The 24,122-nt window shown below is 37.9% G+C and overlaps 2 protein-coding genes across 2 annotated transcripts; one reads left to right on the top strand and one right to left on the bottom strand.

The window, feature by feature from the left end:
* The first annotated feature begins 686 nt into the window (after nucleotides 1-686).
* On the top strand, nucleotides 687-6,579 carry LOC118794921. The gene is made up of 10 exons (XM_036553211.1): nucleotides 687-757; nucleotides 1,277-1,380; nucleotides 1,791-1,917; nucleotides 2,111-2,280; nucleotides 2,628-2,779; nucleotides 3,121-3,274; nucleotides 3,525-3,618; nucleotides 3,780-3,855; nucleotides 4,129-4,208; nucleotides 4,537-6,579. The coding sequence occupies exons 2-10, from the start codon at nucleotides 1,326-1,328 to the stop codon at nucleotides 5,213-5,215; spliced, it is 1,587 nt and encodes a 528-aa protein (XP_036409104.1). The 5' UTR covers nucleotides 687-757; nucleotides 1,277-1,325; the 3' UTR covers nucleotides 5,216-6,579.
* Nucleotides 6,580-13,636: 7,057 nt separating this feature from the next.
* On the bottom strand, nucleotides 13,637-23,525 carry LOC118794589 (UNC93-like protein MFSD11). The gene is made up of 13 exons (XM_036552847.1): nucleotides 23,124-23,525; nucleotides 22,218-22,273; nucleotides 20,224-20,331; nucleotides 19,839-19,918; nucleotides 18,640-18,736; nucleotides 17,867-17,925; nucleotides 16,686-16,830; nucleotides 16,318-16,367; nucleotides 16,072-16,137; nucleotides 15,814-15,939; nucleotides 15,528-15,702; nucleotides 14,925-15,060; nucleotides 13,637-14,580 (listed from the first exon to the last, which is right to left on the bottom strand). The coding sequence occupies exons 1-13, from the start codon at nucleotides 23,211-23,213 to the stop codon at nucleotides 14,428-14,430; spliced, it is 1,341 nt and encodes a 446-aa protein (XP_036408740.1). The 5' UTR covers nucleotides 23,214-23,525; the 3' UTR covers nucleotides 13,637-14,427.
* Nucleotides 23,526-24,122: the final 597 nt, after the last annotated feature.

The following is a 24,122-nucleotide window of genomic DNA, read 5'->3' as shown; positions in this document are numbered from 1 at the left end:
TGAGAGCGATCCTTCCTGTGGTGATCAGGGAGATAACTATTTAACAATATCAAAACTGTGCTATTGCAATTAATATCTTCTAGTTGTAATTTAAAGTTTTTCTGGATAGCAATAATTCAGACGGATATTTTATAGAATTGATTTAAATGAAATATACTTTGCTTGCGGCTATTAATAATTGACTAGTTTTTAGTTTTATTTCATTGCAGTCGCAGCTCAGTTTGTTTCATATTATAAAATACTAGGCGCTCTTTAGAATTTTTTTTTTCATAAGGACAGCCAGCTTTATTGTTTTGAACTTGAACTTGTTCGTGTTTCCGCTCTGTCAACGCCTAACATGAAAATAACTGAAAAAAAACGCCTGCCCACTACCTCCTATTGCCCTCACAATGTCAATTTTGCTGCATGGAAATCTATATCATTTCGTTTCTGTTCAGCTGTCATCAGAAGTGTGTCCCTAAACATAAACTAACCGTAACGTAAAATGTCAGCGACTGCAAATTGCTGCAGTCAGCGGGGTGATAGACATGGAAGTAACTGTCTGACAAGTGGGAACATGGTTAAAACTTAAAAATAAAATCACTCCCAATTGCTCCAAACAGCCACTTACCAATGGTCACATTTCAACGCTTAGGAAGTCTGCTGCGTGCCAATGTTGGGATGATCTTTCCAGTAATCGACTGGATCCGCCCCAATCACAACTAGGAAGTAATACTTTCGCTTCGTCGCCACAGAAAAGAAATCTGAATTTTTACCGGTACGTTATGGGATTTACTCTGTAACAGTATTCACAGAGTAACAAGGTTAATGTTCTTCCGCTTCTCCGTTTTTCTACTTTTTCCGAGTGTGTGTAATAGGTATTTAGCTGTCCTGTTCACGAGGAAATACATCTTTGGAAAAGAACTGTGCGCAGAAGTCCCAACTGAGAAAGCGTTTAGCTGTGCGGGTACTGTTGTTTAGCTGTGGGAATACTGTTGTTGTACGTTTGTTAAATAAGATTAAATTAAAAGGGGGGGGGTAAATTAGTCTCGAAAAAGTTGCTTTGACTTTCCGTGCTCCTGCGATGTTAACAAAATGAAAAGGGATCTTTCCCGTGCCCTTGCTTTTTCGTAATTGGTATCCAAGTAGGGTTTGGCTAACGTTACTTCACATCTGTTTTTTGTATTAACATGTTATTAAGAAACGTACTTTTAAAGAAATATGACCGCAGTTTTATCTATAGAATTCCGAGGGCATATTAAAGAATGAAATGTTAATGTCAATTTTGTTTTCACAGATTCAAGGATAAACGGCACATTGTTCCAGTCCTGAGAAGCAAAAAAGACATGCTATCTATAATTCTGGTGTTTTTCATTGACTTTGGTTCAGAGATGTCGGAAGGTAATTTATTTCTCTCTCTCTCTCTCTCTCTCTCTCTCTCTCTCTCTCTCTCTCTCTCTCTCTCTCTCTCTCTCTCTGTGTGTGTGTGTTGTCTTTTTATTGTTAAAATATTTTAAGACAGTTTTAACTTTCCCTGTGTTTCAATACCTTGTTTCTGTTGCTCACTGTAAAGTATCTTCAAAATTAATTTTGTTTGGAGGACAATTTATTTAAAGGCAAGGATGGATTTGCGGGTGTTTTGAAAATATCATTTTGATGTATTCCTTACCTTCCCCTCAGCGGGAATATAAAAGTTTAAATGTTGAATACGGCGTTGCCCAAATATGTTTCATGTAAGTGTTATTTAGTTTCTCATGGTCAAGTGCTCAAGGAGCGGTTTCACGAAAAGTATGTTTGCCATTACTTTGCAGCACATTTGAATGTTTCGAGTGTGAATTGCTTCAACGACTATAAAACATCAATGATCTGCGGCTTTACATCTGACGAGCCTCTCAACTGCTATGGATATAGCCTAGAAATTGTGTCACAACAGCAGGAGTAAGTTTTCCCCTCCTCAACTGACTGTTAGAAGCAGCATGTGGGAAATGTGCATATATGTAGAGATGCACAACCTGCAAACGTTGACGGGAATGTTATACATATCCAGTATGCATGCATGCACATCAAAAATTTACACTGCTGTTATGATCATTTCATGCTGTTCATTATCATTTTTTTTCGGTCTCCCCAGACATTTCACATGCGTATTTGTGAACAACAGCAAAAGAGACTCAAATCATCTATTCAAATGTGGTTGCACAGCTGAATTGCCAGAGTTTGTATGTGTGGATGAATACAATGCAAGCCTATTGGAAGGAAGGAAAATCATAAATTCAGGAAAGATCAAAGTATCACGCAGCAGTAAGTAGGGGTTGAAGTCACGATTAACAGGGAATCTGTATTCCAATTATATTAAATATTAATGCTATATAAAAAAAAACCCAAAAAACTATGGGATTCAGAATTTTAAAACATTTCAATACTGTTTTCACCTTCAGGGAGAAAACATCTCTTAGTATTAATCAGGATAAATATTTATGAAACACTTTTCTCTTTAATATAGTTATGAATCCTGAAACACAGCAAAAAAGTTTTTTTTCTCTGTAAATGAGCTGCTTATGTATTTAGTGAGCATCAAGAAAGCAAATCTTTTTTTACTTTGTTTAATGGACTTTGTCCTTCAATGACTGTGTCTATGTCCACCACAGTCAAGCCCCAAGCTCCTGAGATTTTATCACTGATGCAGACAGGTGATGGAAGCTTCAAAGTCACATGGAGAACAAATTATTCTGAGAATTCAGGTTTTGGTAAAAACCTGAAAACTCAACTGAGCTACAAAAAGAAAGGAGAAGCAGATGAGGTGAGGAGACTTGTGTGGTAACTCTGCAATAACCACTGATGGATCCTGATCATGTTGAAAGGTTTTATTATGCACAAAATAACAATAAGTACATGCTTTTATGGAATGTCTTATACGGTTTTATGCTTGCTTAAATGAGTATTGCCAAATTGTAAATTAATTTTGTATGTTGATACCTCTATTATTGTTGGTGGCCATATTTTTAAGTTTTGTTAAGAACACAAGTTAATTTGGTTTTGGCTTTTTAACCTACGTTTAGCTAACACCCATACATAGCTTATAAACAATGTTTTTTTTTTTTTTTTTTCAATGCTGTATGATTGTGCTGTTTATATCTGCAGGTTGCCAGTAGTAGCAATTGTACTGGGACTTTCTGTATAATACCTGGCAGTGAATTGGAACCAAGCAGTGAATATGTGATAAAGGCAAGATCATATTCCACCAAGTACGGAACTGAGTTCAGTGACTGGAGCAATGAGGTGGAGTGGATTACCCGTAAGTGACACAGAGCATGAAAAAAGGGAGATTTATGTCCAATGTCAGATCTTATCTTAATGCATTTGGGGCAATGATACACACAGAATGAGGACTCACCATGTTTGTTCTGTTATCGTAACCGCTTCTTTAATGTTACGTACCAGAATGCTGCACAATATCGTTTCATAAGGTTTAGTGTCCAGTGGTACTGAACTGTTCCCTGCTTTGTTTGTTGGTAATAAACCCTGCTCTTTTTTTCCTTCCTCAGCTGAATCAACTGAAAGAGTGTTGAAAATCATCATCCCCATCCTCTTTGTGCTTCTTATCATCAGCATCTGTGCTTTCTACTGGTGCTGCAATAAGTAAGAGAAGTGCTCTGAAATCTTTTGTTTCCATTCATAAGAGCTGTATTTTCAGCATCCTGCATGTTATTAAAACTACTGTGTATATCCAGGTAGATAAAGTACATGCCCACCAGTACTAGGTTAGAATAATTAACTTGATTCTCACTTTTTTCATCCAGACTCAAGGCTAAGTGGTGGGATAGAATTCCCAATCCCTCAAATGATATAAAAAAGATGCTTCCAGGAAATCCCAAGGTAAAGTGCTATAATCTTCTACTGCACAAAGTAGAAAGAGAGAGAGAGAGAGAGACACAGAACACTGTATGACTAAGCTCATAGTGCAACTGGATTTGATTCTAAGTGAGAAGAGCAAGTCTTTGCATGCCACAGAGGTGTCCTACCAGTAACATTTTAAAAGATTTTCCTGATATTTACACCTACAGTGAGCTGGCATTCTATAATACCAAGGCTGTTTAGGCATTCCAGCTTAGTTACATAAACCTGAATTTCACCATTTGCTACTTCCAGGTATTTATCCCTAAACAGTATGATCCATCTTCCAAGAGCATTGATATTCTGAGGATTTCTGCAGCTGAGGAGAAGTCATGGTGAGCACATTGAGGATTATTGTAAATTTTGGGAAAGGATGGTCCTGTTGATTGAGTTATATTACAGAATGTTATCCACCAGCAATTAAACATAATATAACTAACCACTTTCAAAAGTGGTGTAATGCTCTCCATACGTAGTAAACAGCTTGGACAAACACATAATTACCACATACCACATACCACTGTGTTTGAATGTCTTGTTTGTACTAACATCATGGTGGATGTCCATTAAATGTATTGGCTGGTCTCTGTCATTGTGACCAATACTCTTTAGATTGCACAGTCTTCCATATTTGTAATTGCTTTCACTCTGTTATCCTCTCAGGGTTACTCCTCTGATAGAAGAAAGTGGCCAAGATGATCCATATAAACCAGTCTCCAGCTGCGTTTCAAAAAAAGACAGTGGTATCAGCTCATTTGACGGCAGCCAGAAATGCCTGAGTGATTCCAAGGGTTCCTGCTGTTCCTCAGAATCTGGTTACAAAAATGCCCTTAACTCCAGGATATCCTTCACTCCATTCCAAGGAGCTGTTTCTCAAGACATACCCAAGAGTGAGATCCCTTCATGTCCAGCTCAACCCAAGCCCTGTTGTGACTCTTGCTGTGTCTCTTGCCGTGACTCCAGCAGCAAAGGTGAGATATGGAGTCCTCTTGAACACATACAGAGAAATCTTGAAGCCCTCCCTTTGTTCTCAAAGGCTCCCATTACAGTCACAGAGCTTGAGTATCAGCCATGTGATGGTGGAAAAACCAGCACTTCTCCAGCAGAGGGCATCAGTCTGGCCTCCCCCTTCCAGATGGACATCCAGGACACATTACTTCCATCAAGATTATCAAATACTTGTAGAGCTGATGATGGATATGAGAGCTTCAGTGAGACCATCAGCAAAACGACCATGGGACAGCATGATTTGCCAGCATGCACCCTGAGCCCCAGTGAAGAGGGTTACCAGGCTCTTCAAAGCACAACACGCAATAACACAAACTGGCCGTCTGTACTGTAGAGTTGATAAGTGGAGGGTCGAGAGGAGTTCAGTGGGGACCAATGGGAGGCCCCACAGTGCCCCAAAAGGGGAATTCCGGACTCCCATCTCCTATGCCTCCCAGTTCATGCAGAAGCTAAGCCAGGAAAGTCCCTCTCACTTGGCTTTGACTGCTACTTCCATTATTCAAACTTTTACTGCCAGTGCGTACCACAGAGTTTAAATTGTGCAAATTATCCTCTACAGACATTATATGCTATGACATATGGGATCAATATCTAGTCTCCCATCCCATAAAATGGTATGCTTTTGAGCACAAATATGCACACTAAATACCCATCTAGCTACAGTATCTATCTACAGGTGTACCATAAAACTACAAGCATTCACACTGCCACAATATTTAGGTTGGCTATCTTTATAAGTGTTATACATGTTTATTTTTCTATCTTTCTACCTTCTGATGCTTTCTTTTAGAGAATCTGCAAATTAATGTAAATCAGCTGGCTCATAACAAGGAACAGTGTAACCTGTAATGCTGATGGAACAATTGAGACAGAATATACATGCAAATAGCTAAATCAGAACTCTCAGAAAGGAAAGGAACTTCATCAGAGCTGCAAATGCTGTGTTAGCTAGCTGGGAAATACCAACTGAATACCCTGACTGAACACTATAAAAGAAAGGGGGGTATCTTTCAGGATAGGACAAATATGCTAACAGATTTTAAAAACTCAGATTAATTTACTGATTCATCAGCTAAAAAGTGTAAATATTTTACACTTTGCTGATATAAAGTCATCCTGAGAAAATCCTTAAAACAACTCAATTCCTGCTGTTGGTACTCTCATTGGTTAATATGGTTAACTGGTTTACTTCCTCATACTAAGAGTTAGGGTTAGACTTTTATTTTGTATTGTGTCTTATGTCTGTAAGCACCCTATTGTGAAAATTCCAAGAGGCAGATTATAGCAGATAAAAAAGTAGAAGTAGGTGCTGTGTAAAACTTTCATGTGCCATTTGCTCTCTGTCTTTGCATTTTTCATACGCATAGATTATTTTCATTTGGTCCACAATTTACAGTTTCCTGGGATGGAACACCAGAGCACAAAACAGAACTGTCTATTGTTCCGTTAAACAGTACCAGAGATTGTTTGTCATTCTGCATTCCTTCCAGGTCTGTTCAATCTAAGACATTGAAGCAAATGAGTGTGTTCTTGTGATGGAAATTTAGACCAAGCAGTGCACTGTTATAATGTCCAATGTCAGTCAGTTATTTTGGTGTCATTCTCTGTCATATACAAAGCTTTAAAAGAATAAACCACATTAGAAGTGTAAATCCTTTGTTGTCCAAATCTGGAATAAAATAAATGAACAAATACAACACAAGCACATTGAGTCGTGGTAATCAAATTAACAGTAGAGTTCCTTGTGAACAGACAACCCTTTCAAAGAAAACAGGAAAGGGAATGAGCATTTCACTTGAAGTATTTGAATGTTACTGAGAAAATGAGGAAGTGGATGTCCTGGTGTGGTCTGAAGTTTGCCATGTTGCGCAGTGTTGTCAGGAAAACAAAACGAATGAATCGGCAGAGTCACTTGCAGAGTACTATAATACCATAACAACACATGTTGTTGATATATTTTATTGTAGACTTAACATTTCATCTATTAGACAGTAATGTTCTATCTGCCCAGTGCCGGCCAGAAGCAGATGGGCTCCCCCTCTGAGCCAGGTTCTGCTCAAGGTTTCTCCCTGTAAATTAGGGGGTTTTCCCTTGCTACTGTTGCCTTAGGCTTGCTCTCAGGGGGTCTCTGGCCTGGGAATAATGTAAAGCTGCTTTGTGACAACTTGTGTTGTAAAAAGTGCTATGCAAATAAAATTGAATTGAATTGAATTGAATTGGAAATTGAATGTCCCAACTGTGCAGAGTGTTGAATTGCTCAAGACCATGTGAACTAGTCAGTCAAAAGGGTTTGTCCAAGAAGAGAAACTGACAGTAACAAATGTACCATGGAAACTACTGTAGAAAAACATGAAAAAATAGCAATTTAGTGAAATGGTAAACTCTTAGAAGTAGGTCTAAGTTACTACTACCAAAACCCTGGATGTCTGAGTGTTAACAGTCCAGGTGAGACAGAAAGAAAGGACTATCTGTTTGATATGAAGCAAGTTTAACATGGAAAATAACTCATTACTGCTATTATGTAGGAAAACACCCCGTTAAAACTGAATATTCACAGGACCAGGTGGAAATAGATGGAATGCAACAAGATGTTGCCAACATGAGAAATCAATGAAAAGGGACAGAAGATAGGTTCAATCCAAAGGTATAGAAAGATAATATGGGAAAACAGTTGCTGGCTTCATTTCCACATCCTGGTTTGATGCTCACTAGAAGTTCATAGCCCAGGTTTTTGAAAGTTTGCCCCAGGGTATCATTCATGGGACAGGTCACTACCTGGTTTCTACAAACCTTCCTTTGTTTCTAGGAAAATTAGGCTGGTGAGGAAGAATTTGGCTTTAAAACCCAAACTGGTGAAGAAGAATTTGGTTTTAAAAAGCAAAATTGGTAAAGAATTTGGTTTTAGAACTTTCGTCAGAATCAGTAACGGTAACACGAACACCCCTTCCGAAATTACTCTTTGCTACCAAAACATTTATTGGACCTCTGTCTGTTCTTTTCCTTTTTAAAGAAATGCTGCCCCCTTTCGGTAAGTTTTATCACTATCTTCACCGTCAAGTATTCTAAAGGCCCATGTTATTCAATTGAAGCAGAACCCTCTGAAATAATGGAGAAATTATCGCCCCTGGAAAATGTTTCCATTGATACAAAGCACAATAGCTAAGAAATTCATCCCTCTTTATCTGATGCGTGCCATTTGCCGATGCCATGCTGTGGCAACAGTACTGAGGATTGTTTGCATCACTTCAGGAGGCACAGATAGCTTAAGTTTAATGAGGGTCACTTTGTCAAATATAATCAGGTATAAATGCATTTCTGTTAGACTGCAAAGGCAAAATCAGTTACGGTCTACAAAAAAGAACAGTTAGTACAAAGTCACACAGCAATATACCAATCACTCAAATTGCCACCATTTAATTCCTATTCTATCAGAATGCACCATGCAGGTGTGGAAATTCAATGGAGTAATTAGCCTCATTTAGGTCAAGCTAAAATGTGCAAGAACAATACACAGGTGGCTAATGTATATTAATCTTGACATAAATGCCAACAAGCTCATTAAACCCAGGGAAAATGGAAAAAAAGACTTTCTTTCAACAGTGCTAAGGTTGCTTTCATTCAATACCATAGTGAACATAATCTAAAGGGATCAGGAATCTGACATGCTTACTTTTGAAATCACTATAAATTATACTGCTTGTTGAGGGCAAACAGTATAGCAGAATGTTCTTCTGCTCTTAGGTGGATGTTTCACTTAAAAAAATAAGAGCCATGAAAATCCACAGTTCCACGCAGCACAAGTGCATCAATCAATGCAAGCACCGTTATTAAATCCAAGCATTTGCATAGAAGCTAATGCAAATTATGTAAACTGTTTCTTTTTAAGTGACTGGTAGCAGTTGAAAGATTAGAAGATTGATAGTGACTAGCCAAAATGAGCTTGTTTAACATAAGCACCCTTCATTATGTTATACAAACAAGGCATTTAAACCCATTTGATGATCGTTATGCCTTTTCCGAGGATCATTATCAGTAAGTGAAGCTTTATGCCTCTTCTGCAAACAGCGAAGTTGACAATATCTGTATGATTCTCCAAAAACTTTTGTGAAGTTAATAAAACCTGATTAAAAGTCTGCCTTGCCGAATTGCAATGCATAATCTAATGCCTAATCTATGTCTGCAAGTATAAGGGACTTACAACCATCCAAAAATGCATCTACTGTGCTGTTTTATGTGAAACAAGACAAAGGGAAAACATTTTAGTTGAACAGCATTTAAAAACCTGCCTTGCAAGGTTCATAAACCTAGTATAATGACATTCATTTATGGATGGCACTTTTGCTCCTATAAAAAACAGCATTAACAGTTCATTGTTTTTAAGCATAGAAATTTCCTATCACTTAGGACACCAAAATGTGTGCTACACAGCACTTGAAATGAACTGCACTTATAGATAGCACACATATATAATATATGTCAGCCTCACTGATCATCATTCGCAATCAGCAAACATCATTAGGAATATGGACATGACAATAGCATCACCGTTACTAAGACTAGGAACTATCAGTCCTTTTTGGAATTTGCCATCAGAAACTTCACCATGGAAGCAATTCCACTGTAAAGAACAAAGGCTATAGGTCAAGGGGGATCCCTACATAATGACTGACTGATTTTGAAGGACAGTAACAGTCAAACTGGGTAAAAGAACAAGCTAGATGAAAAAGCAGTTCCAATTTTACCAGTGAAAAGGGGACCATAAACAGCACTAGACAAAGTCTGCTACAAAGTGTGGCCACTATGACAACCGAATATGGAACAAGATAATTCTTTATGGATGCTGCTAGGATTTGCACCAATAAAATATTAGATTTTCCAAATCATACTATGCTAGTGCTACATTACATACATGCCATTAGCTGACATTTAGGGATGACAGCAAGTGCAAGCTATCACTTACCAGCCCTGCTGGCATGGGAGAGTAGCAGTACAGCATGTCCCATTTCCCTGATCCAGTGCCACCATGACACCCAGGATGACTCAGCAAATTATCCCCCTGCCTTTCCTCCCCCAGAGCCCTGCCCTGGGACTCTGGATGCCCTCACCCCAACACTGAAAAAGGATTAGGCCAGTTCTGACAGAAAAAAGCAAACTACCTTTTTGCTGGGAAAAGGTAATTCATGCAGCGCCTGGTGCTTCATCATCTACGTGGTCAGTGTACAGCAGAACAGAGTGTGTTTCAGAATGTTGCATCCCAAATGCAGGCTCAAAATCGAAGACACAGCAGTCACTTCAGTCTGCTCTTTACCTGTTTAAGAGCAGCGTTAGTATTTTTAGAGCTGTATTTTTGGTCCTGGTCCTGTAATGTGCCTTGGTAATATCAAATGACATATCAGTTTTTCTGTCGCTAGATTAGTGTTTCAACATTTGGGACCTCTGAGTGAATAAGGACTATTAATCTTGTTTGACTGTTCATTGTCACTCTCCACTCACTCAGTCCAGACCACCAGCCTTCGCTAGCTAACTTGCTCAGGCAGTGAAACTGGGCAACCTCTACTTTTCTTAATGCCAGTAATTTACCTAAATGGAGAGCAGCAACTCATGTATATGAAAATTAAAAACAGAACCTAATCTGAGAAAGCGACAGTTAAATGCAAATGAAAAACAGTAAATGCAAAACATTAAATGCAAAAGATAATCATTGCTGAGATCTGCTCCTATGCCTGGAAAGAGACTCTGTCAGTGAAAGGCCTCACACTGTACTCATTCTCTCTGTGAGGAAGGTCCCACTTCCTCACTTTCTCCAGCAGACAGGGGAGCTCTTCTCTGGATATCCTGTTGCACCATTGTAAAGTGATAAAAAAAGCCCCTCACAATGAGAATTCATTACGTTTCAATGTTACCTGGGTTTAGTAGTATTTAATAAGCACAGGCAGAAAAAATACAGATGCTTTGGCTGCAGGGGCTTCATCAATGTGGAAGTCTGCCCAGTCTTACAGTGGGTGGGAACTGATTTACTGGGAACTGATCCCTCTTTGATCTTGTGTTCATCTTTCAGCCATTGAGTCCAATCCTACACCTGTCGCTTTTAGCATGACCCCCTCTATGCTATAATCTCATAGTTACTGTGATACAACAGCCAGAGAAATAGTAACCACAATATATTGACAGATCCCATTTCTAACCTTTACGGCCGTATTTACAGCATTTTCCACTGATGGGAAACAGAGACTTCATGGACACTGTTGTGAGTGGTAGTCTTGTGTTATCAATCACTGATATGTATCAGCCAATCAAATAACCTTAGTCTCCACACTGTTATTATTGTTTCAACTAAGAGAACCACTGATGAAAAATAGAATGTATCTTAAAATATGAGTTACAATACCTTTTGTGATAACACATTGGTTGCAGGAGCAAAATGTCCCCACTTCTCGGGGACAGTTCTTTCCAGTTTTTCATGCAAACCTGTAGAACCTTGAAAAATCACAGAAGAGGAGTTTTGTGCTTATGCTGACCTCAGTTACTTTATTTCTGGTTTAGTGTGTGAGTCATAAATGTTTACAAATATACCGTACATACACTTAAGTGGTATGACAAATTTCCATCATGTTAAGGCTTGCTGAAGTACTTCCTTAGGAAAAAGGGAGCAGGGTTATGCATTGCAAAAGTGAAACAAAGAAGAGGCAAGATGCTACAGGCTGATACAAAATATATAATAAATGGAAGCCCTGCAAAGCCTGCCTCTCCTGGAGTGACTGGATTCAGTGAACTAAGACCATGGTGGAAATTTGTGGCCTGCAAAAAATGTATGACCACACAATTTTGGTGCCTTGTCTACTTTTCAAAATTTATTTGTGCTGTGTATAGTGCTATACTACACTGCTCAGACAAATGTTTAATCAGTGTTATTAAAGTCTGCTATGAGATACTGATCCAGAGATTACTTGATGAATACTTTTATTCTGTTTATACTGTTTTTTAAGCAGTAGCTCTGCTTACATAGTCATAAACAACTCGGACAATATGTTAGCATGTTTTTAGAAGAAATGGCACTTGGAACAAATGACAGACAGGGTAACTGTGAAAAAATCAATTTTCCAATTTAAAAAACTTTGTTTTCCAACATATTATACTCTTGCATTTCCTATAACCTTTATCTCTGTAGTGTACAGTACAAAATAATTCATCAGATAAATAAAACATTTTTTTCCAATTCACACTGGCAACTAAACACCACTAGCTGACAGTCAAACTGCTGTTCTAAATATTTCAAGCCAAAATGTTGCTCCTTTTCTGGAAATGTATTAAGCCAATATTCTAAGGTTTTTCCTCCTTTGTCTGTCTTCATGTGCATCTTCATTTGTCTTTTGTAAGATCAGTTGCACCGCTGACTCCAGGGGCAGAAAAGGGGGACTTTACAGAGAATGTGACTCCCATTTCACTGTTTGTCTTCTGCAAATCTTAGTGTGACATTGTTCCTTATTAGCGCCACATAATGTTGCAGACGTCATACCTGCCATCCCAGGACTGTGACAGTAACCCCAGTAACGCTAACCCCAGAAACGGTCCTTATGCAACAATGCAACAACTCAACTGTACTCCATTTGCACCTTTCAACAATGAATTCAAAATTTGGTAAAAAATAAATGCTGTCATTGTTTCCTCATGAGGACATTTCTTGACTCTAGTATAGATTGCAACATATTGCTCAATGAAAAAATGTATGCTGCCACCTTGTGGCTATAATGCTAACACACATTAACCTGATCAACGTGTTGTAAATAAGGCTGTCAAAATACATAATGTAATATAACGGACATGAAAGTAAATTAACACACATAAATTATTCATATATTGATTTATTGACATATAAAAGTGAAAAGGCAAAAAGCAGAGGGTATCCATTCCTATAAAATCGAACAATTTGCAGGTTGTTCTCAGTATCACAATCTCAGCATTACATTAACATGAATACACACAAATAATCCCTCCAAGCAAAAGTAAGTATATTAATACACACATTAAAAACAATGCTGAAATGCTAGCACATACAGTTGTAAACATGAAGGCACATTTGTACAAGTGTTTGTACAGATTATACAAGGTTCTTTTGGTCACACTTTAAGGGCTTGCCTACACTGTGAACAACAGTTCATAAATTAATGTCTCACGATCAACTATGACATCCTTGTAAAAATGTTCAAAACAGATAAAGTTTTTTTTAAAGCTAATAAAAACACAAAATAATATGAAATTATGAATTCAAATAAAATGTATATAAATTTTACGTTTTATTTGGAATTTGTTTTTCATTCAATTTACATTTACTATTTTTTGCACCAGTTGACTCTTTTAAAGTGCCGTCTTACCAAACTATGAGTCCAGATGGAAATATGATTTAGGAAATTTACTTCCTGTTAACTATCTCAGTTCATTTCAACTTCAATACAAGCGAGTCCATTATTTTCATTGCATTTTTGACACAAAACTGTAACTGGTAAAAATATAGATAATCCTGATAATACTCCTTTGATGACAAATTCAGAGTGGATTTCCTTTCCTTATTGCTCATTTACTTTGGTGAAATGCTTTTGTCTTCATAATTGCACATTCAAAAGGAAGGGATCGCTTTCAAAAATTTTTAAAGTTACCTGGAATTTTTTCATGATTATGTTTACGGTTGAAATAGTCAAATTCCTACCAAAGAGGGGTCATTATTGTTTTATGTCAGGGCTATTTTGGGTGCTTTTGGGAGCAAAGGCCAATCAGCAATGAGTCTTGCTATTGGGTTTAATATACAAGCCAACAAATTATCATGTAAGCAGTATCTGCCAGTATCTGTCAGTAACCTGACATTCACTTGTAATGGCCATACTGCTAAGAGAGAGTTAAGAGAAAGGATGGGTGCATTTTGATAGCTGTGAAAGGAAAATATAAGAATTATGTTTGGTTACTTTTCAATTGCAATGACATACCTGTCTCACCACTGTCCCTGACTATTATTACAGGACTGTGGGGCCCTGTGAAAATATAAATCACCAATAAATCAATAAAGCCCTACTTTTCCACAAACATTATAAAAAACTGGTCTAAATGTATCAAATGTGTCATTTCAGTAACGGAAAAAATATCTTCTTGTACATATAATATTCTGATCGTCTCAAAAAAGGCCAATGTTCAAGTACATTAGAGCATAAAATATGAAATATACCACATATGATCAGGAACAGCAAGAACAGCATTCTTAAATAACCCTGAGAGAAATGCATAAAGACAGCCACTATTGGGGAGGAGGTTATCTAATATAAAAATTGAAAATATACTTTAAAATAGAAATGTAGTCTTCATCAAGTGGCAGTTTACTTAACAATTATCAACCAGATAAATATAAATTATTCATAAATGGCATCATTAGTGTGTACTGAATTAATTCAGTTGAAGCTGATGCAAAATAGTGCATATGCTTTTGTTTTTGATTTTTTTTTTTTTAATTATATGACATGTTGGCACCATATAACGGAAAGGAGAGCGAAATCATGAACGTCATTGTTGTTCTAAAGCTACAGCCACATTCTGCAACTTCTCCACCACAAAGAAGCAAAGGGTTCCTACGAATCCGATCAGCACCATGACCAACAGCTGCCAGGAGAGGAGGAGATAGCCGCTGTAGAAGAATGCCACCGCTGCACAGATGGACTGACAGAGAAGCAGTCTGTTAACGGTCCATATTCAACTACGGCTGACCTAAATCTCAACGCTCACTGTGAGCCAGTATTGCATTGTGCTGCAGGTGATACGCAATATGTAGCTTGTTTTCTAACAACTTTACAACCACACTTGAAGTCGGTAGTTATTTGGTCAAACACTGTAGCAGTTAGATCAAATGTCCCCCTTTATCCGTCTCAAGCTCTGATTAGATACATAGGGTACCCAATTTTTAAATAAACAAACTGTCCTCAGGGAATAGCGCCAAGAGCCATATGAGAAAGCTTAGTGTGCATCACAAGCTTCGCCTCACATCTAACCAACATATGCCTTACCTGGATGAATTTGAAGATGGTGAACGCGGGTGCACTCTGTTCAGCATATACACTTCCCAGGATGCTGTAGAGCTGAGTGTTGAAACAGCTGTCACCAAGACCAAGCAAAAAGCTACAGAGCAGGGCGATGGACACGCTGCAGGATGGACACAAACACACACAGACACACAGAAACAGCAACTGTGTCATTGTGAACAGCAAAATCTGAACAGTACCCGTCTTGACAAACGTTACAAGGAATTTCACAACATTTCCAACCCAATATTGTGACTGTAATTTCATTGTTTCATCCCATGTTCACAAATCTATTTATGTTTATCTTAGCTGTTAGGCAATGTAGCTTGTTCAATGTAAGGACATATGATGTAAAATCATGTATAAACATATGATGATGAAAAACACCCTGTTTTTTCATGCTTTTTCCTTTGTATTCCAAGCTGTCCAGTAAATTACATTTACAGTGCACTACATCATTTAGCAGACATAGAGTTTTCAGCTTTCTATTAAAGGCACCCAGGGAGTCTGTTGCCGTTGTATTGTTGAATAAAACAATAAAAACCAATGATGGAAATGATGTTGATGCAGAGCGAAGATATGGAATACCTTGGAACCAGGTACGGCTGATGCTGCGTACCGGTTTTAAAAACCACCGGGGCATCGTCCGGGATGTTTAGGAAGATCAGGTAGAAGGCAATGAAGTGTACCACCATCCCCAGGAACACCACAGAGGTGCGTCTGAGACGGTTGTTCTTGCACACGAGTCCGAACAAGCCCCCACCTGAGGGGGAAGGCCAACAGCAATGGACTGATTTGAAACTGCATCTATGGGGACAGGCTGATGCCACAAGCATGCTTCCTAGCGTAGCCTACACGGGCGACCGATACGTACCAATTATCTCCCCAATTCCCACCACTATCCCTGAGAGCCCAATTAAGCCTTTGGCTGCTTTTCCGAAGTGAGATGTCGCTCCGATGCAAGTTCCGTACACACCACTGTAGAAGGACAGCTCCAAACCTGGAGGCAAACCCGAGTACAAGAGAGATCAGGCAAATCTTACTCTGTCTGGGCATGACTGGTAAGCCAAGGCTGTAGCTTTAATGTTTTCCAAGACTTTAAAGATATTTTCTGGATTTGCACCACACTTACCACTGTATGCCATACAGCCACTTAGGAGGAGTATAGTTCTAGAGCGAGACAGCTGTAACATAGTTCCTACAGAAAAAAAGAAAGCCACACAAGGGACACTGTCTGAGTTACACAGCATGGCACATACAGTAGCCACATGATGTCAAAACACAAACAATTTGGGAGATGTGTGTCATTAAATTCCAGTGGATCAGTGATTAAAATTTACAAAACAAAAACAATGTTTATTACTGAAGATCAACTTACTGAGGTCTGACTTGGCTTCTCTGATAGCAGAAGCTGCTTTCTGCTTATACCTGCAGGATGAGGAGACAAAAGTGGGTTTATCCTTTTCAGACTGACATTAATGGAATTATTCCTTCCCTTCCTTGAACTGCAGTTAGGCTATTTTCTACAAATACAGTTGACCAGGAAATAGCCCTTATAAATTTCCTTGAACCCCATGGCCACCCAAAACACACAATATCATTCCGTAGATTACAACTGGTCAGTGCAGGTAGCTCCTAGTGTAGCCTACCTTCACATTCATATTTCCATCAAGAACTCAACATGATCTGAGTAACTACCAATTAAGAACTTTACGCGAGTCAAGGGCAGAAATAATGTATTTTTACATCACACGGGCTGAGAGTAAGGACTGTCCCTCCTCCTCTGACAGGACTTCTTCCTGTTGCTGAGACTTTCTGAGCACGCTGAAGCACAGTGATCCCAGCACAGAGATGACCAGCAGGACAATGAACATGGTCTTCCTGTTGCTGTCTGCAAGGAGAATGCAGTATGTGAACTCAAGGGAAGCGAATACAATGATCCTCTTTCACTCTTGGTAGTCTCCTGAGAGCTACAGACAGGGAAGACAGGAATGTACCTTTTAAATGCAGAATTTAATTTGTCTCGAATTTTCTTACCGGTGGCTGACCCTCTTATGCACTCATTTAAAACGGTAGAAAAAAAAAATCTACTTTAACATTTCTATGAATTTCTGGATCAAAAGATTTGCAGAATTTTGGTTCTGCAATGTGTGGTTAATAATTAATCTGTTAATCTGTTTCCTTTCTTCTAACTTTTTCTCAAGGGTACCACAGGAAAATATGGCATTGAATAAATACAGGAGACCCCTCAGTCACTAAACTCATCAAGCTATCAGACCTGTCTGTAAGGGTCTAAAACACAATAAGTGACAAAGAACAGACAAAGATTCTAATGTTTTGTAAGACTTCAGTATCTCTACACACCTGTGACAATTGCACCTGAAAGGGCCAAATTGGTTAATTGCACTGGGTAAGGTGGTTATAAACTGAAATCATGTAATGTAATAAAAATAGATTTAAACTGAACTCCCTGAAACTTGTTACTACAAGAATGATTTAATGTAATCCAACCAATCATCTGCTTTTTACAGTTACCATAATTTTATGTGAAGAGCACAAGCTACTAACTAACTACTAACTACTAACTACTAACCCTCCCACCCTGTTCCCAGTTCTGACTCAGGAGTGTATGTCATTTGATTGACAGCTCACACACAAAGCTGCTGAAACAGATAACATGTTTGGGATTTTTTTTGCATTAACTTAGATCATAGTCAGGCTGGACTCATTTCTTGCAGAACCCTGTCTTAGTTATTGGAGTGCAACCCCAAAGGTACCCTGGGTCAACATTTGTCCTTACCTTTGAATTACAAATCAAGGCAAGTACTACCTTTGCAAAACAAACTTTTTCATTATCTTTAGTGATTGCTGAACTTGGGTGGCTGTTACATGAAATTTTGAAGAAGACTGCACAAAAGTCACATTACCTGTTATTTCAGTTACTCCATTCCAATCAAAATATATGTACAGATTGCCAAATAGCATACTGTAAAAAAAGAACACAATTATTTATACCCCTGTATGAAAAGAAATATAAAATATAAACAGGCTTTCAAAAAGCACACACATAAATATCAGGGTAAATTTAGACTTCAAATAAGAGAAGTTGTTAAGACAGGCTACAGTGAATTGAGTCTCCACTCAATTGTGACCAGTGCAAATATCAGCTGCTTCCAAACTCAAATTAATAAAAGCATAGTTCCTGTTCAGTTACAGTATATCACACCATGCTTAAAACAGATGAACCAGATAAAAGCACAGCAGAAATAATGCTAAATAGCCCAAATGGACCACACGCTCTAGAAATATGTCAAACCACTTTCCCTCAAATCTGTCTTCAAGTACATGCATTGGCATTTGATATTTTGATACATACTCATTCATCAGTATGTAACAGTTGTTTCAAATTACACTTACATATGCGTGATAAATGACTATTAAAATATACTGATCTTAATCTCCAGAGACAAACCCTTGCTATGACTAAGGAGCAGACCTTCTAACCAGGTTGCAGGTTCAAGTCCCAACAAGGACACCATTGTTCAGAAGTGCCCTGGAGAAGGGTACTTCAGCTGAGCTGTTTCTGTAAATGTTCATCTGTACATGTAGACAGTATGTCAAATGTCAGCTCATAAGGTTGACTTGGAAGGGGTGTTTTAATAATAGCAACAGGTGTCCTTTCAGCAGTTACACACTATACCTGCACTGTAGCAGTCCCCAGAAAACTCCCGTGTTCCTGTTGATAGTGGCAGCATCTGAATTCTGCACCAGGAAGTGTCCTTGAGCTGTCCAAAGCACTGAGGGATACACAGGCAGAAAATGACCCACCTCTCTTTCTCCTCTTTTTGACCACTAATGCTCATGCATTCCATGTAAAAATTTGTAAAAAAAAAAAAAAAGCACAGGCGTTCTGAAACGGTGTGTCTTGAGTAGCTGTAACTGCATCTTTCATTAGAGATAATGATATGATGTTTAAATGCTCAGATGGACTTGTTAGCAGTACATTTGGTGGTACTATGAAAAAAATAAATAAATAAAACCCAGTGTTTGGTCAGACATACCAACCATTGTTAACTAACCCTTTTAAGGTCCACTAATGTTGTGTGCAGATTTTGTCTGAAAAAAGGCCTAAAATAGATATGTGTGTTAAATTACAGCTGTGGACTAAACTGCTGTTCATTTTTTAGAGTATAACCTCATGTCCTCTTTAAAGGAGATTGAGGTAGAATTTTTTTGCCTGCAGCTATAACAAACAGGCCTAGGGCCACTTTCAGTCTTCCCCCTATACCCTCATTGGCCAATTTTCCTTCAATGTAAATGATTAACATGATCCATCTCTTTCTGCTCTGATCAGAGACAATAACAACCTTTGGCCATTGCTACACTGCTATGCTGCCAAGCAACTTATCATGCCAATGAAAGGTCTTATCAGTCATTTATCCCACACAAAATGCAAATATTACCGATTGATTTGCTCAGTAGTATACTGCAGTGCAGTGCATATACAGATGATTTACTATTATAATAGAAATAGATACATAATTATGTGCACATCTGAAGGGGTCACTGTCAAAAACCTATAACGTTTGGTAACAGCGTATGTATAGTGCAACCCTTATCCCACTGTGTTATTATTGACACATTTGGTAAATATTTTAAAATTTCATAACAAGCTGCAGGGATTAATTTAAGCAATTAGCATAATTACCATAATGATTCATATTCATGTATCAGATTATTACTCTGTGTTTATAATCATGTGATGATAATGACACACAAATTTGTTTATCCTTAGTAAGTAAATAATACTTCCTTAAATTTGTTAGTATGAGAGATGCAGGGCACACCACAGTTAGAAAAAAGAGGATGTAGCTGACAGTTCTTTGAGCATGTACTTACTGGCTGCTCCCACACCAATCAGAATTGATGTCATGTAAAGCGACCATGTTGCTGGGAGGATGAATACAGCAATGTAACCACTGCGGGGAGAACAGGAAAAATGGGACATAAATGTTGAAAACAGGGACAAAAAAAAACTTGTACTTTCAAAGATCTCTGATACCATATGTATAATGGATGTTTATATTAAAATTTACATATTCCACTGACACCCTAACTTTTATTCAGTGGCATCAAGGACAAAGGTGCTCAAATCAAACGGAAATGAACTGCACTTACCACAGAAATATTACATAGTCTTGTGGGGAAAAAATAATGTAGTACTAATGCCATAAATATGTGGTCGCATATGTAATATAACAAACAAACCTATTGAAAAATTCACCTGTAAAGTACTCCACTGAGAAACATGGTAAGGCGTGGTCCAAGTACACTAACCACAGTAGGAGCAAACAAATTTGAGACTGAGAAAACCCCATATATAATACCAAGGCTGCAAAGAAAGCACAAGACATGTTATTACACTCAAAAGAGTTTAAACATGAAAACATAAAAACTACCACTGCTTTAAAAATTTGTCTTCACAAGTTATACCCTCCAGCTATCCTATTGGCTTATTAGTCAAATGTTGTTTGCCCATGGCTAATCAGGACTTTCCAAGGCTCTGAGGCTATATTCATACATTTTCTCAGTTTAAATCTTGCAAAATAAACTCGAGCCTTGATATTCATTCTCGCTTAAAGTTTGCACAAAAGAGTATATTCATGAAGGCATTTTTATTGACTTCCAGCAAAGACTAGGACAAACTCTGAGACACAAGACAAAGTGTGATGCTGTTGCTGGTATGGGAATGTGATGTTCATGAGTGCATGTACTGGTGTTGCATTCCAAATACCGATAAAGGCTTTGTTCTCTGGTAATCTTCTGCAGTGAAAAGCTGTGACCAGTCAACCATAAGGATTAGCATAATGAGAAGGTCCCACCCTTCATGTGCTGGCAGTATCCAGTATACCAATCCACACTGTGCTTCATATGAGCATATTTATTTAGATATACAAATATATAATGCTACATGTTATATTTAATGATATATGTAATATATAATCCCATATTTATCAAGCCATTATTCAGAAATATTCAATGCTAAATGAACGCTAAGGAATGTACCCCCCCCCCCCCCCCCCCCCCCCAATAAATTATGATAATAATACTCATATGTTTAATCCTAAGTAAACAAATTGTCATCTGGGTGCTCTGTTAAACTGTTTTGGAAAACTGGAATTGCATTATTTCTTCTGCATCTATTTCTTTGCAAATATTTTCAAACTAAAAGTTCTCTAAGCATATGCTCAAGTGAGCAGACATCATTACTGGTACTACAATTTCTTGACATTCAATGAGCAAAATTTACAAGACAACATGTATTACTGTATTGAATTTTTTCACCTCTCTTGCATCAGTATAAATGTGAACTTTCCCCTCACTGATTGCTTAAATTGTATTAGTTGCTCGTATTTGATAAAGTCCATGATGTATTTTTAAAAGAATCTCTTTTTTGAAGGACTTAATATCCAGACCTTATAAATCAGGGCAATATTGTATTTTGTGACTAATCTAATGCTCAGGGGAAAACATTTTGAAATTGTTACTTTTAACACCAAAAATATTTATGAATGTTGCCCCTAGACTTGACCTGTTTATGATCAACTCATATGGCAAACTGGGCACATTTTCTGGGTCAATCTGTATGTACTGATTTTTAGCCTACTCATGACTGCACCCATCTTTAAAGAAGTGACAAAACCAATGTAAAATGTCCTCTATGCCCCTGTCCGGTTCTCTGGATCACACTTTACCCAATGACAATGGCTTGGAAGACAATGTTATCATTGAACAGTAGAACAGTACCCATGTGTGTACCTTCATTATGTTTTCACACTTTGCCACACTGATAACTTTAGCATTTCATCTTCAAATCATGACAGTGTTCCAATATCTAACAATGTGATCATTTCTATGTTACAGATAGCTAAATAAAACATTCAGCACTTCTTTACCAAACTATTACTGGTTTGTGCAACACTCACTTTCATCTCTGCATACATTTAATATGAAAGCAAAGCCAGCAAGCTGAAATGTAATATGAGCATACATCCGCAATGAGAAATTAACTTTTATATTTTGGTTGTGACATAGAGGTATTGAAATTTTGTTTGCTGCAGTCTGCAACAACGTGATTACAATTTGGTGCACTTTAACCACAGTTCAGCCTATGCTATTCTTTTACTACTGAGGCATTAAAACCGAACTGCAAACAATCCTTAAAACATATGGGGATTCCATAAAAAGAAAAAAAAATATCCACGGTCTTATTCTCACCTGTGGTAACCACTCCCTATGACAGTCTTATTCGCCATGCTTTTAATCACAGTTTGCTTTTGGGGGGAAAAAGCAAAAAGAAATACATTACCACAGTTAATTGTTTGCCATAAAACAACAAGAAATAATATCCTATTTTGGGGAAAAGTAACAAGAACTTAGATTATATATATGTGAATCGAAGGAATGTAGCGTGGAGGCTTTTCATCGTCACTAAATGCGAGTCATTTGTCGTGCATTATCTTAATTCATAGTCCGGTGACGCCAATTAGAAACACGAGAGGCGCCTGACCTGGTTCCACAACAATGCTGTGCAGATGATTCCGATATCATTATTTTGGGAAGGAAATAAGCATATCTTTGGAAAAATGTAAGAATAGCGTGCAATATAATACAATAAACTTATCATATATGTCATAAAGGATGCTGGCAGCTTTAGCTAGCCACCAAAAATATGTTGATTTGCAAACAATATTAGATCGCTTGCAAGGTAAACAATATTTTATGAAGCATCACAAACCAATATTTTATAAAACAACCTATCATTATAGTGACAAATTAAATACAAACATCATTCACATATAACATGTATCTAATCGAAACATCTTAATCACAGCTAGGTTCGTATCAGTTATTAGCTAGCCAGCTAGCTAGCTTGCCAACGGTGAAAAAAGTTACCTGTCTTCAAATTAGCTAGCTTGCGAGATATACGTCTTACTCTCTAAATATCATGGCAGTTGGCTGTCGAGATTGATTCACGTTTAAGACAGTTATCTAACGTCTGCTAAGTTCCTTCACCTGTATGTCATAAAGTTCCCTTTCTTGTGTTTGTCAATGTAGAGAGCTAGCTAAGCTAACTAGCAAGCAGTGCTATTGTACAGAGCAGGCCACTTCCTCTCAACTTACTTCAATGTTTCCACATGTTGTAAAAGCAGTAAAAATAAACAAAAAACCCAAGCCCAGGATAACAACATTGAACACCCTGTAGTCTGCCATTGTCAGAGATTATATCTTCCAGATCCAAGCAAGGAGAAGCCCTTGGTCCACGCACTTAAAAATGTAACGTTTAGAAAGTTAGCAGCAGGCAAAAACATGCATTTTCAAGCAGACACATTCCTCCTGTTATGACTTGATGTTTCTTCTTCGCGGGCAACAAGCTGGCAAGCAGGCAAATTGGCGAGCGTAACACGAAACATAAGCGTCAGCAGTGGAAAGATTTGTTGAAAGCTATTTTTTTTTGTCAGGAATTGCACAGAAGAAATGTTGCTGTCCGTACGTAAATCCCGCCGTTCACCTGTTCACCTTGATTTTATGACATCCCGTCGTTAAAAGTGACAGTAGCAGATTTATTAGGAGCTACAGCTATTTGTTATATGTATCAGTTATTCAAAGGCATATATATTTATTTGAAGATTCAATCATGATTAATGCCTCTCATAAAGCTACCCAAATACCTACAATAGCCTACATTTCAATTGATTTACCAATCCGTAATCCCCATTAGAAAGTAGATGCGCAGACTACAGAGTGAATCGTGAACTGAAGAAGACGGAATACGAAGGTAAATGTTAAGAGGTAAGAGGTTCCACACACTTTCAGCGTTCTGAATAGGATGCTTATGCACTCCTTATTTTTATAACTTTGATTTTTGGAAGCGTGCTGATTGGCGCTTATATGGCTCGGGGCTATTGAGACTAATTAACGTTTTTAAAGATGGGGTCAGAACTGTTGTTGTGGCACGTAGAGGTAATTGAACAATCATTTTCGCGTTTTTCTCTTTCAGTTTGGCTCAGAAGAAAATCCATAATAATGAGTTCTTGCTCAAAAGAGAACAACTACACATCTTGTATGACTTCATAGCACAACAACGCAGCAATGGAATGTGAAAAAAATCTAGATTTATTA

Source organism: Megalops cyprinoides, chromosome 19, assembly GCF_013368585.1.
Source record: "Megalops cyprinoides isolate fMegCyp1 chromosome 19, fMegCyp1.pri, whole genome shotgun sequence".
Taxonomy (NCBI): Eukaryota; Metazoa; Chordata; class Actinopteri; order Elopiformes; family Megalopidae; genus Megalops; species Megalops cyprinoides.
Note: the sequence above shows the minus strand (reverse complement) of the source record. Positions and strands in the feature narration are given on the sequence as shown.